Source organism: Melospiza melodia, chromosome 18 (genome assembly GCF_035770615.1).
Source record: "Melospiza melodia melodia isolate bMelMel2 chromosome 18, bMelMel2.pri, whole genome shotgun sequence".
NCBI classification, from domain to species: Eukaryota; Metazoa; Chordata; class Aves; order Passeriformes; family Passerellidae; genus Melospiza; species Melospiza melodia.
Genome location: NC_086211.1, coordinates 14775267 through 14789332, shown reverse-complemented (window position 1 = coordinate 14789332; position 14066 = coordinate 14775267). Strand labels below are relative to the sequence as shown.

Below are 14066 nucleotides of genomic sequence, written 5' to 3'. Positions count from 1 at the left end.
GCCCCGGCTGGCACAGGCTGTGGTGCCCACCCAGGCACTCCCTCACACCCCGCTGGGAGCCCCGAGGCGCTGGGACGGGCCAGGCTGGGGTGGGGTCGCTATGGCGAGGCTATGGGGCAATGACTTTGTGTCCCTACGGTCACAGAGGGGTCCCAGGAGTTTGGGCAGCCCCCCGAAGGTTTACAGTGTTTGCTACAGGGTTTTGGGGCACGCCACTGCCACCAGCGCGGCTTTTGGGGCGGGAGCCGGACCCCCGGAGCGGGTTGGCCCGTTCCCGGGGAGGGGATGCCCAGAATAGCTCCGCTATCTGATTCCGAGGGGCCGCGGCCGTCTGCACCGCCGGCTCCCGGGGGCTGACATTTGAGCCCCGCCGCGGGACGGGACGGGACGGGGCGGGCGCCGGGACTGCCCGGGATCTCCTGCCGGGACAGGAGCGGGATGGCGGGCGGGAGGCGCCGTGGGGGCCACGGGCGGCGCGGGGGACCCCGGCAGCACCCCGGGACCCCCGGAGCGGCCTCCTCGCCCGCACCTCTCTCTCTTGCAGCCGCCCCGGCCCAGCCAAACGCAGGCGCTGCCCCTAAAACCGGCCGCTCCAAGAAGGCCCCGGAGGAGCCAGCGGCGAGGGCTCCAGACGTGGACTCGCTGGGCTTCCAGGCCATGGACCGCAACGTGCCGGGGCTGTCCCACGTCATCCTGCAGAAGCTCAACATGAAGAGCTATGAGGACTACAAGTGAGTGAGCACCCATGGGTGCCTGTTCCCCACCCCCTTCCCCGGGAAGAGCATCCCGTGTGGCCCCCAGCAGCTGGAGCAGCTCCCATGGCTCATCCCACCCTTCCGGCTCAGCCCACCGGGAACTCTGATGGGCTCCTGGGTGGACCCCTCCAGAGTGCCTGGCTCCCTGTCCCCACCCAGGCCAGGATGCTCCTGCCTGGAGCTAAAAGACTTGGCAGCCTCAGAGGATATGAGCCCCACCTTTGTGGCAGCCGGCTGGATTCTGCTCACCTCTGCAGATCTGCTATGGATGGGAGGAAGAGCGGCAGCGATTTTGGCATCCGGACGTATTTTGACATGTTCCAGAAGATGGAAGACACCTTCAAGTTTTGTGTTGAGTGCAAGAAGCTCCCTGATGCCCTCCCGGACCCCAAGAGCCTCCGGCGTTGCAAGAGGTATGGTGGGGAGATGGTCTGGTGGCACAGGGATGGACCCATCCCTCACTTCCAGCCTGCTGACTGGGGTGAAGTGAGCAGTGTCTGACCCCAGTGCCCACCTCCAGCCACTGGGCACCCCTAGGAACAGTGACACAGCTCTGAGAGGGGGTGGCAGGGAACCAGGCTGGGTGGGCTGGATCGTGCCCTCCCTCCCCATGGCTGGGCATTCTGCCTGTGTGCCCAGGTGCCAAAATGTGTACTACTGCGGCGTGGCGTGCCAGCGTGCCAACTGGCCGCTGCACAAGAAGTTCTGCAAGAAGCTGAAGCTGGTGGCACTGGACCGGCTGGTGGAGTGGCTCATCTTCACAGGTGAGGCATGTGTCCCCCTAGGATCCCCATCCCAGGCTGCACAGGTCCTGTGGTGGGATGGGGTGTCCATTCTCCCTGGCACCACCGCTGTACCATCCTGACCCCCCAGGAGACATCCCCTTTCCCACGGACACCTGGACAAAACCTGCCCGGGACGTGAAGGGCTGGGAGGACTGGTTCTCCATGCAGGAGCAGCTGGAGGAGAAGCTGGGTGCCATCGTGGCCGGGCGCTACATGACCCTGCTGTGGGCCAACGCCGGGAAGCCGCGGCCGGAGGACGCGGAGCTGCGGGAATCCATCCGGCGCTTGGTCACTGACTTCCACTCGCGCCCGCTCACCATTGGCCTGGGACTGCGGCTCTTCGGCATCGACCCCCTCACCAGGCCCCTCACCGTGCACGTGGTGGGGGCTTCCCACGTGGAGACCCTCAACACGCGCCTGACGGACTACGATGAGCTGACACGCATGTTCCCGGGGCACCAGGGCGTGGAGATGGTCATGGTGGGCGTGGACGTGGTGGACGGACCCATCATGAGGCCACCCCTGACCACGCTGGCGCCCCGGGGAAAAGTCTATCTCAGCAGCTACAAGGGGCTCTACCACGACTTCTGGGAAAGCTACGTGGAGACCAAACTGGCTGCCCCTCCTGACCTGGTGGTGGGCTTTCACCCAGGTGAGTGCCTGTGCCATGGAGGGGTCGGACCCTCACACCCCACAGCAGGGATAGGGACATCCACAGGGCACGTGGGCTCAGGGACCACACTGAGCACCCTGGCAGCACCTGTGGCTGGGCCTGAAGCTGGCCTGGGACATGCTCAGGGCTTTGCACCAAGGCACAACAGTGAGCTGGGGGGGACCCCCTGGGACATGGCTGCCTTGTCTTCCCACCAGGCACTCTGTCCTGCCTGTGTCACCCACCTGCAGGTGAAATGGATCCTTCCCTTCAAGTCTCAGTGCTGTGGCTTAGCCCAGGACACAGAGTTTGGGGTGCCTCACCTTGCTGAGAGAAGCCAGACCCCACCTTGCTGAGGGCTACCAAACTCACTGCGTGCTAGGGGTGTCCAGCACAGAGTGGATGCAGTTGGAGCCGGCTTTCCCGGGGATGAGGATGGGATGGGAAAGGGGTGGAATCCTCATGGCTGTGTCCCCACAGGTTTCCATGCCTGCCCAGACCTGCTGGCGGGCTGGCTGCCCACCCTGCTGCTGCTGCGGGACTATCGCCTGCCCGTGCTCTTCACCGTGTACAGGTGAGCACAGCCCCGCCCACAGCCCGCTGAGCCGGCACAGACACCCACTCACCGTGCCTGTCCTCTCTTCTGGCAGTGAGCAGGAGCTGAAGGCCTCCCTGCAGATCCTGGTGGAGCTGGAGATGCACATTGTGGGTTATGCCAGCAACCCCTTTGCCTCCCTGCGGCCCGAGCAGGTCTACTCGAGCCCCAACAAACCCCCCGTCTACTGCAGCTCCCACTACATCGCCCTGCTGGGAGCAGAGGCTGTGCCAGGGGCTGAGGAGCTGGAGGATGATGATGGCTGGCAGGGAGGAGAGCCCAGTGCTGCTGCTGTGGCTGGGGGCATTGCCCCAGGGCTGGGCTGATTCCTGCCTGCCCTGACCACCTGACCCCCAGAGCCTCGCTGCCCATCCAGGACCCTCCACATCCTGGGATCAGCCATCCAGAAATCCCTCACTGAACAAGGAGAGGGCTGGGGGATGCAGCACCCCAGCACAGGCATGGCACACTTCCCCAGCACCAAATAAATCACTATCAGCAACCAGCTGCCGTGTCTCGAGCTTTATTTCCAAAAAGGCCTTTGTTTCCCTAAAGAAAACGAGGGGCTGAGCCCACCCCAGCCCCCTCAAGCAGCCACAGCCTCTGGAGGGACAGCAAAGGGGACCCTGACTGTGGGACCAGCCGTGCACGGGGCCGTGCAGCCCCTTGGGGTCCAGTGGGGAGCCCCAGCCGTGGCTGTCACTGTCACTGTCACCCTCACTGTGCCTCCACGCTGGTGCCTACCCTGCAGGGCACTGCTCCAGCCTGGCACCGGCCACCAGCCCGGCCACGGCAAATGGGCACCAGCTCTCACCTCCCCACTGCTTGCCAGCCTCGGTGGCCCTTGGGGACACCGGGGCGGGTGGAGTCGAGGGAAGCAGCTCCCGCGGCATCGCCCGACGCTGCCGGGGGCCCGCACTGGCCTGGCGTCCGCTCCCGGTGCAGCCAGCGGGTCTGGCGTGGCAGTGCTGGCACTGACCCGAGTGGGCACCCACGGTGGCTCAGGGAGGCCAGCACACCCCAGGGCTGCCAGCGCCCTGGCAGCGGCTCCGGGTCCCTCCCTGGGCTCTGCACCTGGGCGGCAGAGCTGGCACAGTCCGGCACGGAGCGGCACTGCCGGCGTCACTCGGCGCCAGCGCGTTCCCGCAGCGCGGGCAGCGTCAGGGTCTCCGGAGCCGACTTCTTCCTTGGGCGAGTCTTGGGGGGAGCCAGGAACTCGGGGGCCTCGTCGCTGAGGGGGGTGGAGGGGGCGCTGGCAGGGGCCGAGTGCGTGGCCGTGGGCTGCCCCACCTCGCTGACCGAGATGGCCGGTGGCACCAGGCCGATGAGCTCGTTGGTGGCCTCCTGCGTCTCCTGCTCGTAGCGCCGCACCTCCTCCATGGTCATCCCTGCCGAGCACAGCCGCGCTTGGGGCCGCTCGGCACGGCCGCCTCCGGCACCCCTCATCCCGGGCAGCCTCCCCACCGAGCTGGGGGACAGGAAGGGACGGGGGGACGGGCAGGGAAGGGGATGCTGGGCAGCGCAGCCAGCTCCCCAGCTCCAGCGCCAGCCCAGACAGCAGGCGGGAAGGGATGGGCAGGTGACGCAGGCAGCGCAGGCAGGGGACACGCAGGGAGGGCGGCTGGGAAGGGGGCACACTCCGCCGCGGGGTGCAGGGGGGGCACAAGCCCCCCTGCCTGCACCCACCCCCAGGCAGCAAGGCGGGCTCCGGGGTGTCTGTCCCCGGCAGGCAGAGGGGCTTAGGGGTGCTGGCTCCCCAGCTTTTGGTTTGTGGCCACTTGCATCTGAGTCTCGAAGGCCCGGACCTCTTCCAGGGACATGTCTGGAAGGCAGAGAGCCACTCACCAGGATGGCCTGGCACCCACTGCCAGCTGTCACCAAACCCGGGGCTCCCGTCCCCGTGCCCGCACGTGGCAGCGCGTGTCCCTGCCAGAATGGGGGTGCAGGCAGCACAGGCAGGGTGCTGGGACCCCTCTGCCCATCCTCCCCAAGGGGTGCAGGGGGGCGTGTGCAGGCAGGGGTGAGCTGGAAGCACAGGCAGTGCAGGCAGTGCAGGGAATGCAGGCAGTGCAGGCAGCATAGGCAGCACAGGCAGTGCAGGCAGCATAGGCAGTGCAGGCAGTGCAGGGAGTGCAGGGAATGCAGGCAGTGCAGGCAGTGCAGGCAGCAGCACAGGCAGAGGAGGAGCAGGAGCTGTGGTGGGGTCAGTGGCATCAGCAGTCTGCCCTGCAGCCCCTGCCTCCATGGGCACTGTGTGCCCCCTCCCCACCGTGTGCCCCCTCGGACTCACCGCACCACTCGTCCACCCAGGCGAAAGCCTGCCGGTGCCCGATCAGCAGGATGTCCCGGATCACCTGCAACCCCATGGGGGTCAGCACCCTGTCACTGCCCCCCCAATGCCCCCCAGCCCCCCTTGGCCCCCCTCACCTTGTGCACGAACTGCTCCACGCGTGTCTGCAGCCCCCACACCTCGAACTTGACGCTCACCAGTTTGTAGGAGCACATGATGGGCTTGGTGTGCTGGCGCCAGCCCTCCCGCAGCGGCCCCCGGCCCGTCTTGGCCGAGCTGAAGAAACGGGGGTCCTGGGGGGGTGGGGAACATCAGGGTCATGAGTTCCCTCTCTCGGGACAGGAGACAAGGGGGTGGCTCAAGGAGCTCCCTGGTCCCCAGCCCTGGTACCTCCAGGCTGCGGTAGTAGCGCTCAGGGATCTCATCGAAGGCGATGTCCAGGAAAGAGACCTCGTGGTCACCAAGGATTTTGTCACTGTGGAAGATCTGGGGAGGGGAGGGAGGATGAGTGACACGGGCCACAAGTCATGAGGTGATGAGTTTGCCAGGTCTCAGCTGCACTGCTCACTCACATTCTCGCTGTCCCCGCAGTTGTCCTCGTACTTGGTCTCGATGTAGATGGAGAACTTGGGCAGGAAGGAGCACTGCAGGGAGTGGCTGTCAGCTGTGCCCCGAGGGACACCACTCCCAGGGACACCCCACCCCGAGGGACACCCCACACCCAAAAGATGTGCAGTCCAGGGACACCGATCCTGAGGGACCACCCAGCCCTGAGGGACACCCACCTCCAAGGATGCTCATCCTCAAGGAACACCCAGCCACAAGGACACCCTCTCCAGGGGATTCCCATTTCCAAGGAAATCTGAGCCCCAAGGGACACCCACCCCGAGGGGTGCCCAGCCCTAAGGACATCCACCCAAGGGCCACCCCCATGGTGACACTCACCCTGATGGACACCCACTCCTAAAGGATGTCCATCCCAAAGGACACCCACCCCCAAAAATGCCCACCCAGTGCCCCCTGCCCAGCCACCTACTGGGGGAGGGCACGGGTCATCCCATGCCAGCCCCTTACCGTGTACTCTGCAGGGACACCATGGCACATTGGCATCACAGGGCGGCATCACCGGGTGATATCACAGGGGAGAGAGGGAGCAGTGAGACCGGGGGCAGCTCCTGCAGCTCCCACCCAGTGGGCAGGGACAGGGTGCCCAGGGTGCCCATGCCATGCCCTGCCAGGCTCACCTGTGATGGTGTAGGGGTAGTAGTTCCAGGCCTTCTCGGTGATGTAGAAGATGCGGGGGGTCACTGCCCGTGCCCAGCTTGGCAGTTTGCTGTGGGCACCACGTCAGGAGACCCCCTCAGAACAGGACACGGCTGGTGCCACCCAGCCCTGCACTGCCAAGCACAGCCTGGCTCTGGGATCCCCATTCCCACCCCAGGAACCCCACCTGCTACCTGGCACCCTCACCTCCACCCCAGAGACTCTCACCTGCACCTCAGGACCCTCATCTGCATCCCAGCACCTCTCCCAGGAGCCACTCCCACCTCCCCAGCACCTCCGTCTGTATTCCAACACTGTCATGTGCACCTCAGGACACCCCCAGGGACCCCTGTCACCTCCCCAGGACCCTCCTTTACACCCCTGGATCATCACCTGCCCCTCACAGCACCCTCAGGGACCCCTGTTACCTCCCCAGGACCCTCCCCAGTGCCCCAGCCCTCCCCTACCAGAGACCCCAGCCACCTCCCCAGCACCTTCACCTGTACTCCAGGACCCCCAGGGATCTGTGCCAACTCCTCATCTCCACCCGAGTGCCCCTCAGCTTCCCCAGCTCCTCCCCAGACACCCTGACCCCTCCCCAAGGAACACCCACCCCCCATCCTGGACCCTCACCCTTCCCCAGGACCCCTTGCCCTCCCCAGGGCTGAGCCCCCCGGGTGCTCCTGTCCCTCCCCAGCCCCCCGGCAGGATCGGGTCCCCTGGGGGCTCGGGAGGTGGGTTTTGATTAATTTTCAGGGGTTATAAATAAATTTCAGGCGAGAGGGGAATCGTGAGTGCCGCAGCTAAAAATAACCTGTCTCACACCAGCAGCTCCTGGTGGGGAGCAGCCCGTGCCCGCAGGAGCTGAGGGGACATGGGGACAGTGCTGCTGCCCCACGGGGACACCCCCGCGGCCAGGGCACTGCCAAGGCCCAGATCAGGCACCCAGCAGCACCCAGGGGTGCACCCCTGCAAGGTGGGCGCATGTCCTGGGGTGGGTGCACCCCGTGAGAAGAGGGCAGCCCCCTGGAGAGGGGTGAACCCCTAGGATGGGCCGACCCAAAGCTCCCAAAGATGGGTGCAGCCCCCCCAAGATCAGAGCACCCCAGGAGATGGGTGCAGCCTGAGAGATAAAGGCAGCTCCCAAAATTGGATGCACACCCCAAAGATGGCCGCAAGGATTTGGGGGTCCCACTGGGAGACACACACACAGCCCTTGAAGATGGGTGGGTGCCTGGGGGATGGGTGCAGCCCCCCAAGATCAGTGCAGCCCCCCAAGATCACTGGACCCCAGGAGATGAGGGCACCCCGGGAAATGATGGAAGGAGCACAGGAAATAATGGGGGTAACCCTGGGAATCAGGCTGTCCACGACCCAGCAAAGACGTTCCCCGGTGATTTTGGAGGATGCTCCTGCCATGCACCCCTGCCCTGCCCCCAGCGCCATCCCAGGCTCACCTGGAGAGGTGCACTCGCTTCTCCGTGAACTGCCCGGGGCCGTGCACGGGGTCCTCGTGGGGCTCGTTCTTCACCACCTCCACGCCCTCGCCCTTCTCGCTCTCCTGGTGGCTGTGCTTGCTGATGGTGTAGAGCTGCCCCACGCGGTACTGCCGGCACAGAGCCCGCCCTCAGCGCCCCCGGCCCCGCTGGCACCGCCCGGGGGCTGCGCCACGCTGCCCAGAGGGGAAACTGAGGCACGGAGCAAGGGGTGGCAGAGCCTGAGCCGTGCAGAGGGCAGGGGGTTCCTGGGGCACCCTGTGTGACCTCCCGTGTCCCTGAGCTGTCCCAGCTCCCAGGCAGGGGCTGGATCCTGCTCTCCCTGTGCTGTCCCAGTGCCTTGCAGAATTCCTGAAGGTTTTCTGCTCAGCAAACTACCTGGGATCCAGGGAGAAAGATCTGTATGATATTTGATATAGATTATTATCTGTGTGATGTATCTGGACCTGTCTGTGTCAGGTATATGACCATGAGGGTGTAGATGTGTGTTTGGGGATGGAAGCCAGGGAGAAATGTCTATATTATACAATCTATATGGTATATCTGGATGTCCCTGTGTCAGGTATATGACCATGAGGGTGTAGATGTGTGTTTGGGGATGGAAGCCAGGGAGAAATGTCTATATTATATTATCTATATGATGTGTCTGGATGTCCCTGTGTCAGGTATATGACCATGAGGGTGTAGATGTGTGTTTGGGGGTGCAGCTGTGCAATAAGGCTTGGACTGTTCTGCTGAAGATCCCATCCACCACCACAATCACCAGCAGGATTTTACCACCCCGCTCTGCCTGAATTAAACCCTTCCCCAGGTGCTTCCAAGGAGGGATGGCACTGCCCAGGGTGGGCACCACTCCCCAAAGAGCAGGCACCAGGGAGAGACCTTTGCCCACGGGTGCTGCCAGCGCTGTTTGCCGACAGCATCCAGGCTCCATGCCCGAGCAGGGACGGAGTTTATGGTCCCTGCCGTGCCACGGGCATCCATCCCCCGGTCCTGCTGTGCCCCGAGGTCACCGTGCCCAGGACGGGCTGTCCCCACACCCACAGCCCAAAGCACGGCTCGGCCCTGGCACGGCACACCCCGAGCCCATCCCATCCCTGCCACCAGCCGTGCAACGAGGGCACAGCACAGGGGTCACCGCGTCCCTCCCAGGGCAGAACCGATCCCCTGGCCGTGAGCCCCGCAGCCCCCCCCTGGCCCCCTCACCTCCTCGGTGGTGAGCGGCATGCAGATGCGGTACTCCTTGACCAGCATGGTGGCACCTCGGGCGGGGTGCCACGGGCACGGCGGGCAGCGCGGGCTCAGGCGGAGGCGTGGGCGCTGCCGGGGACACGGCTCATGCTGGGGCGGGCGGGCAGCGGGGGGGACGCGGCGCTGCCTCCCGCGCTGCCGGCCCCGCTCCCCGGCTCGGAGCTGCCGCCCCGCTCGCCGTGACTTCACGAGCGTTGCCATGGCAGTGGCGTGAGGTCACCCGTGCGAGGAGCAGCCTGGGTGTACCCAGCTGGGGACACCCCGGCACCCCAAAACCCTCCCGGCCTTAACCCCGTCCCTGCCGGGCGCACAAACGCGTCCCCTCGGAGCGCACGTGTCCCCCCAAAACAGGGTGCTGTCCCTTCGGGGTGCCACATCCCCGCCCGGCTGTGGTGGCCAGTGTGGCAGGAGGGTTGTAGGGACGTGAGGATGGGGTCAGGCTTACCCGGTGCTCCTGGGGCCCAGCTGCGGGCACCCACACTGCCCTGTCCTGAGGGGTACTCAGGTGTCCCCCCTGATGGAGGACATCCCTTCCCTGGGCAGGACCTGGATCCCCTTCCCCGAGGCTTCCCCCAGCACCCATCCCAGGCAGCACCACCCTGGGGCTGCCCCCCAGCACCCGCCACACCCATGGCACTGCCAGGCTGTCACCCTGCCAGGGCTGGGGATACTCACAGTGAGCATCAGGACAGCTCGGGGGGCTCCTGGATGTGCCCCCAGCCCCACAGAGAAGGGAGGGGATGTGGGCCCTCCTGAAAGTCACCCCGGATGGGGGGTCAGGCCTTGGAAGGGCAGATGGGGGCTCACATGGGATTTTACCAGCTGGGGACACAGGGACATCCTTGGGGTACAGGGTTATAGCGGGGCACAAGGGCAGCTTTGGGGGCACCGGGGGACACAGGAGCGTCCCTGGGGCCGCAAAGCCGTCTGAGGCTACAGGGGCATCCCTGGGGGACACCCTGCTGACGGGGCAGAGGGCAGGGTGCTGGTGCCAGCTGCAGGAACCCCAACGCCGGGGCAAACGGGAGGGGACAGCCCCGGGACTCACCGGAACGCTGCAGGGCACGGATTCCCCTCCCCATCCCGGCAGCCCAGACCGGCCCCCGCCGGCTGCTAAAGGAGGAGCCCCCCGGCCGGGCTCGGCCGCCCCTTCCCCAGCGCTGCCCGCGGCCGCGTCCCCCCGGGCCGAGCCCCCGCCCGCACTCACCGGCCCGCGGCGGTGCCCGCTCCCTCCGCCGCCGCCGCCGCCGCCGCCGTGCCCCGGCCGTCCCGGGCCGTGCGCAGGAGCGAGCCGCCCCCCGCACCGCCTCCCGCGCCGCGGCACACCGACCCCTAGGGGGAGGAATGCACCGGCACCGGCACCGGCACCGCACTGACACCGGCACCGCACCTACACCGGCACCGCACCTACACCGGCACCGGTACCGCACCGACACCGGTACCGCACCGACACCGGCACCGGCACTGCACCTACACCGGCACTGGCACCGCACCAGCACCGGCACCGGCACCGCACTGACACCGGCACCGGCACCGCACCTACACCGACACCGGCACCGCACCTACACCGGCACCGGCACCGCACCGGCACCGCACTGCACCTGGACCGGGACCGGCACCGCACCTACACCGGCACCGGCACCACACTGACACCAGCATCGCACTGCACCTACACAGCACCACACCTACACCGGCACCGGCACCGCACCGACACCGGCACCGGCACCGCACCGGCAGCGGCACCACACCTACACCGGCACCAACACCGCACCGACACCGGCATCGCACCGCACCTGGACCGGACCGGCACCGGCATTGGCACCACAGTGACAGCGACACCGGCACCACGCCACCGTGGCACGGCACCGAGACACCCTCCAGCCCCAGGGTTCCTCTGGCACGGCAGAGACCGGCACCGGGGCACCCAGCACTGCACAGACCGGCACCGGGGCTTCCCGCAGCCACCAGGTCTCCGGTCCCCCAGCACCATCATGTGTCCCAGCTGAGAGATGCCCCCGTGGGGCTCCTGGGCTGCACCCCCCGGGCACCCCCAAAGCCCCTCAGCCACTCACCTGCACCCCGCTGCCAGGCTGGCCCTGTCCCCCAGCCTCAGCACACCCCACGTGCTGGCACTGCCCACGTGCCACCCACGGCCACCAGCACAGCTCATCAGCAGTGACACCCCTGTCACTCCCTGCGCCTCCCGTCCTCCTTCCTCTGCTAATCTCCATCATCCCGGGCATTGCTGGGCCTCACCGCTGCCATTTTCCTGTTATTTCCTCCCAAAACTCTGCCATGATCTCCAGCCCAGCTGCCTGGGGTGCAGGGCAATGGCCCATCAGTGTCAACGTGTGGGGACAGGGATTGGGCAAAGGGGACCCCCCAGGCCACCCTGTGGTGCTGCCATCACTGGCACTGCTGGGACCCAGCACTGCAGTGGCCATAGAAGTCCCACCTGCCAGTCTGTGCCACCTCCTGGTGGTGGGGACCCCACTTTGTGCCACCCTGTGAGCCCCAGGGCAGGGCTGAGGGGCCCCGACACAGCCCCAAGGCAGCAGGGATGGCCGCAGGCTGTGGCCAGGACAAGCGGTGGCAGAAGGAGCAGCGTGGGGACAGTGGCCCCAAAACCTGCCAGGGTGCCCCACGGGCACCCATGCCACATCCGGGAGGGCAGTGCCAGGAGCTCTGCCCGCAGGAACACCTTCCCTGCCTGCCTGCACCTCTGCCTCCTTCCCACATACCAGCCTGTGGTGTCACTGTCCCCGTGGTGTGTGACAGCACCCCCAGCTCTGGTGGCAGTGGTGGCAGCCACCCCCCTCCCCATTTTCCCCAGGGAGGAAACACCACAGCATTCCCCAGAGGAGGACTCCAGCCTGCGTGGCTGAGACCAAAGCCAGCAGGGCTCCCACTGTGGGACTGTGGTGGTGACAAGGACCCGGCCATGCTGGTGACAAGTACTGGAGCGCTCTCAGCCCCCCCAACAGCTGCATTCCTCCTGAACCTGTTTGGCAGGGCTCTGTGCAGGTGCCAAAAAAAAGGCATCCGGGCTGGGCTTTTCCTGGTCATGCCCTGCTTCACTCCAGTGCCGAGTCAACAAGGAGTAGGAAGGGTTTTCTGGAGCCTGGTGCCCCCCAAAGTCACCCACGGCTCCCAGTGCCAATGGTGCCCCCCAGTTTCTCAGCCCCCAGCAGGGATTCTGCAGCAGGTTGGGAAGGGGAAGAAAGAGGAGGCAGAAACAAGTGAAAAATGACCCAATTTAATGCCAAAGCCCCCTCAAGCTCCGTGGTTCCGGGAGCCCCTGGTGGCCCCTCCAGCCCCCGTGTCTGTGCAGCCCCTGGGGCCCCGGGCTGAGCGCACCCCCGGCTCACCCCCGGCTCACCCCCGGCTCAGCCCTGGCTCTCTGCCCCGGCACAAGGAGCTCTCCGAGGCACCCGGCCCCTTCCTCAGCTCCGCCAGCACCAGCCGCGTCCCACCGCCCCCAGCCCCGCCCCGAGCCCTTAGGGAGGCGCCCTGAAGAAAACCATCCTGGTGGAGTAGACCAGGTCCACCAAGTAGGCGATGAGGTTGAAGATGGTGAGGAAGGTGATCCCCAGGTTCTTGTTCCACGGGCAGTTCGGGCCGCAGGGATCGGGGCGGCCCCGGCCCCCCAAGCTGTAGAGGGGCCACACGACCATGGCAGTGAGGTACATCAGCAGGGCCAGCGCGTTGTAGCCCACCAGCACCTTCTCCAGCGGGCAGGGGATGTAGGTGAGGCAGCGGCCGATGGTGAAGATGATGATGAGGAGGGTGAAGATGAAGCAGAGCGAGTAGACAGCCACGCACCACATCAGGCCAGATCGCCTTGTGTATTCACCCGTGTCCAGCAGGGAGAAGATCAGGCAAGCCACGTAGGCTTCAAAGACCTTGAGGAGCCCGGGCACGGTGGAGAGGAAGCTGCTGATGTCGCCGGGCTTGGCGCGGGTCAGCGACACCTCGAGGGCGTAGGCGACGAAGCAGAGGCAGGAGGAGGTGGTGGCCACGGCCTGCCGGGCACACTGGCTGCTGCTGCAGGGGCTCTTGATGAACGTGGCAGGGAACACCACCGAGGAGGTGAAGACCATCAGAGCGGCCAGCATGGAGAAAGCCGAGGTGAAGTCATCCCAGGAGAGCGGCAGCAGCGGGTAGAGCTCCAGCAGCTCCAGCAGCAGCACCAGCAGCGTCACGGCGAAGCAGAAGCACCAGGTGAACATGCACCACGTCCCGTAGGGACCCCAGAAGTCCCCGGTGGAGGCCACCAGGCTGAAGGAGAGGCAGGACAGCACCACGGCGAGGAGGCGGGCGATGCCCACCCAGGAGGTGAGGGCGCGCAGGTTCAGCGTGGCCATGGCGCGGCCGCTCTGCCCGCTGGGCGCTGCCCGCAGCCGCTCTTATCCGGGGCTGGGCAGGAGGGCAGAGCCGCCAGCCCCCCCGAGCCGCCCGTGCCAAGGACCCCCGGCTCTGCTGCCGCTGCCACCACGCCGCTGGCTGCCGGGGCTGGTGGATCATTAACGCGGGGCCGGGCAAAGGGCGGGGACGGCGGGGCCGGGGCGGGCAGGAAGCCGCCGTGTGCCACCGTGTGCCAGCGCCCTGGCAGCGAGCCGCAGCCCTGCCCGCGACAGGAGGTACAAAAGGGCCTTTCATGCACCCCTGGAGTACCGGGGGGCACCCCGACACTGTGACAGGTGGCAGGGCTTGGCAGCCCTGGGGCAGCACCCACTGGGTCACCCTGAGGGGTTTAGGGGCTGCACCCATGCAGTGCCCCTGGCACACACAGCTGGGTGTAGCCCCTTCACACCCTTGCAGGCGACACCTCCACACCCCTCTGGCACCTCCGCTCCCCTCCCGGCACCTCCAGCACCCGATAAGCGGCTCAAAGTCCAGCTGTGCCAGCTGCCTGGCTGGGGAGGGTGGGTGAGGTGGCCAGGGGAGGGCATCTGCAACCCGGGCACACCCCACAGGCG

At 66.4% G+C, this 14066-nt stretch overlaps 3 protein-coding genes across 5 annotated transcripts; 1 reads left to right on the top strand and 2 right to left on the bottom strand.

Moving 5' to 3' along the window:
- The first annotated feature begins 423 nt into the window (after window positions 1–423).
- Window positions 424–3292, top strand: MSS51 (MSS51 mitochondrial translational activator). Its single transcript, XM_063171274.1, has 6 exons — window positions 424–731; window positions 1013–1168; window positions 1395–1519; window positions 1629–2192; window positions 2673–2766; window positions 2843–3292. Exons 1-6 carry the CDS (start codon window positions 439–441, stop codon window positions 3111–3113), a joined length of 1503 nt encoding a protein of 500 aa, XP_063027344.1. The 5' UTR covers window positions 424–438; the 3' UTR covers window positions 3114–3292.
- Window positions 3293–3294: 2 nt separating this feature from the next.
- LOC134426339 (cytoplasmic phosphatidylinositol transfer protein 1-like) lies at window positions 3295–10312 on the bottom strand. 3 transcript variants are annotated; one of them, XR_010029964.1, is made up of 11 exons: window positions 9763–9786; window positions 9043–9156; window positions 7798–7946; window positions 6322–6410; window positions 6152–6159; window positions 5650–5721; window positions 5468–5563; window positions 5215–5370; window positions 5078–5141; window positions 4474–4609; window positions 4052–4175 (listed from the first exon to the last, which is right to left on the bottom strand). XR_010029964.1 is itself a non-coding variant. In XM_063171276.1 (10 exons), exons 2-10 carry the CDS (start codon window positions 9088–9090, stop codon window positions 3910–3912), a joined length of 948 nt encoding a protein of 315 aa, XP_063027346.1. In that variant the 5' UTR covers window positions 9091–9156; window positions 10295–10312; the 3' UTR covers window positions 3295–3909. The 3 variants fall into 3 exon arrangements, 2 of the variants coding, with proteins under 2 accessions (XP_063027346.1, XP_063027345.1); XM_063171276.1 differs by lacking the exons at window positions 4474–4609; window positions 9763–9786 and adding an exon at window positions 10295–10312 and having other exon boundaries at window positions 3295–4175; XM_063171275.1 differs by lacking the exon at window positions 4474–4609 and having other exon boundaries at window positions 3295–4175.
- Window positions 10313–12327: 2015 nt separating this feature from the next.
- On the bottom strand, window positions 12328–14029 carry LOC134426336 (myeloid-associated differentiation marker homolog). The gene has a single exon (XM_063171272.1). The coding sequence runs from the start codon at window positions 13449–13451 to the stop codon at window positions 12585–12587; it is 867 nt and encodes a 288-aa protein (XP_063027342.1). The 5' UTR covers window positions 13452–14029; the 3' UTR covers window positions 12328–12584.
- Window positions 14030–14066: the final 37 nt, after the last annotated feature.

What these genes read in the sequence shown, in the direction of transcription:
- MSS51 (XM_063171274.1), top strand. Translation starts at nt 439, where the DNA reads ATGGCGGGCGGGAGGCGCCGTGGGGGCCACGGGCGGCGCGGGGGACCC. An exon ending in AGCCTCCGGCGTTGCAAGAG is followed by an intron (nt 1,169 to 1,394) that starts GTATGGTGGGGA and finishes CTGTGTGCCCAG; the next exon opens with GTGCCAAAATGTGTACTACT. An exon ending in GTGCTCTTCACCGTGTACAG is followed by an intron (nt 2,767 to 2,842) that starts GTGAGCACAGCC and finishes CTCTTCTGGCAG; the next exon opens with TGAGCAGGAGCTGAAGGCCT.
- LOC134426339 (XM_063171275.1), bottom strand. An exon ending in AAGCGAGTGCACCTCTCCAG is followed by an intron (nt 6,411 to 7,797) that starts GTGAGCCTGGGA and finishes TGGTGCCCACAG; the next exon opens with CAAACTGCCAAGCTGGGCAC. An exon ending in GCTACTACCGCAGCCTGGAG is followed by an intron (nt 5,371 to 5,467) that starts GTACCAGGGCTG and finishes CCACCCCCCCAG; the next exon opens with GACCCCCGTTTCTTCAGCTC.
- LOC134426336 (XM_063171272.1), bottom strand. Translation starts at nt 13,451, where the DNA reads ATGGCCACGCTGAACCTGCGCGCCCTCACCTCCTGGGTGGGCATCGCC.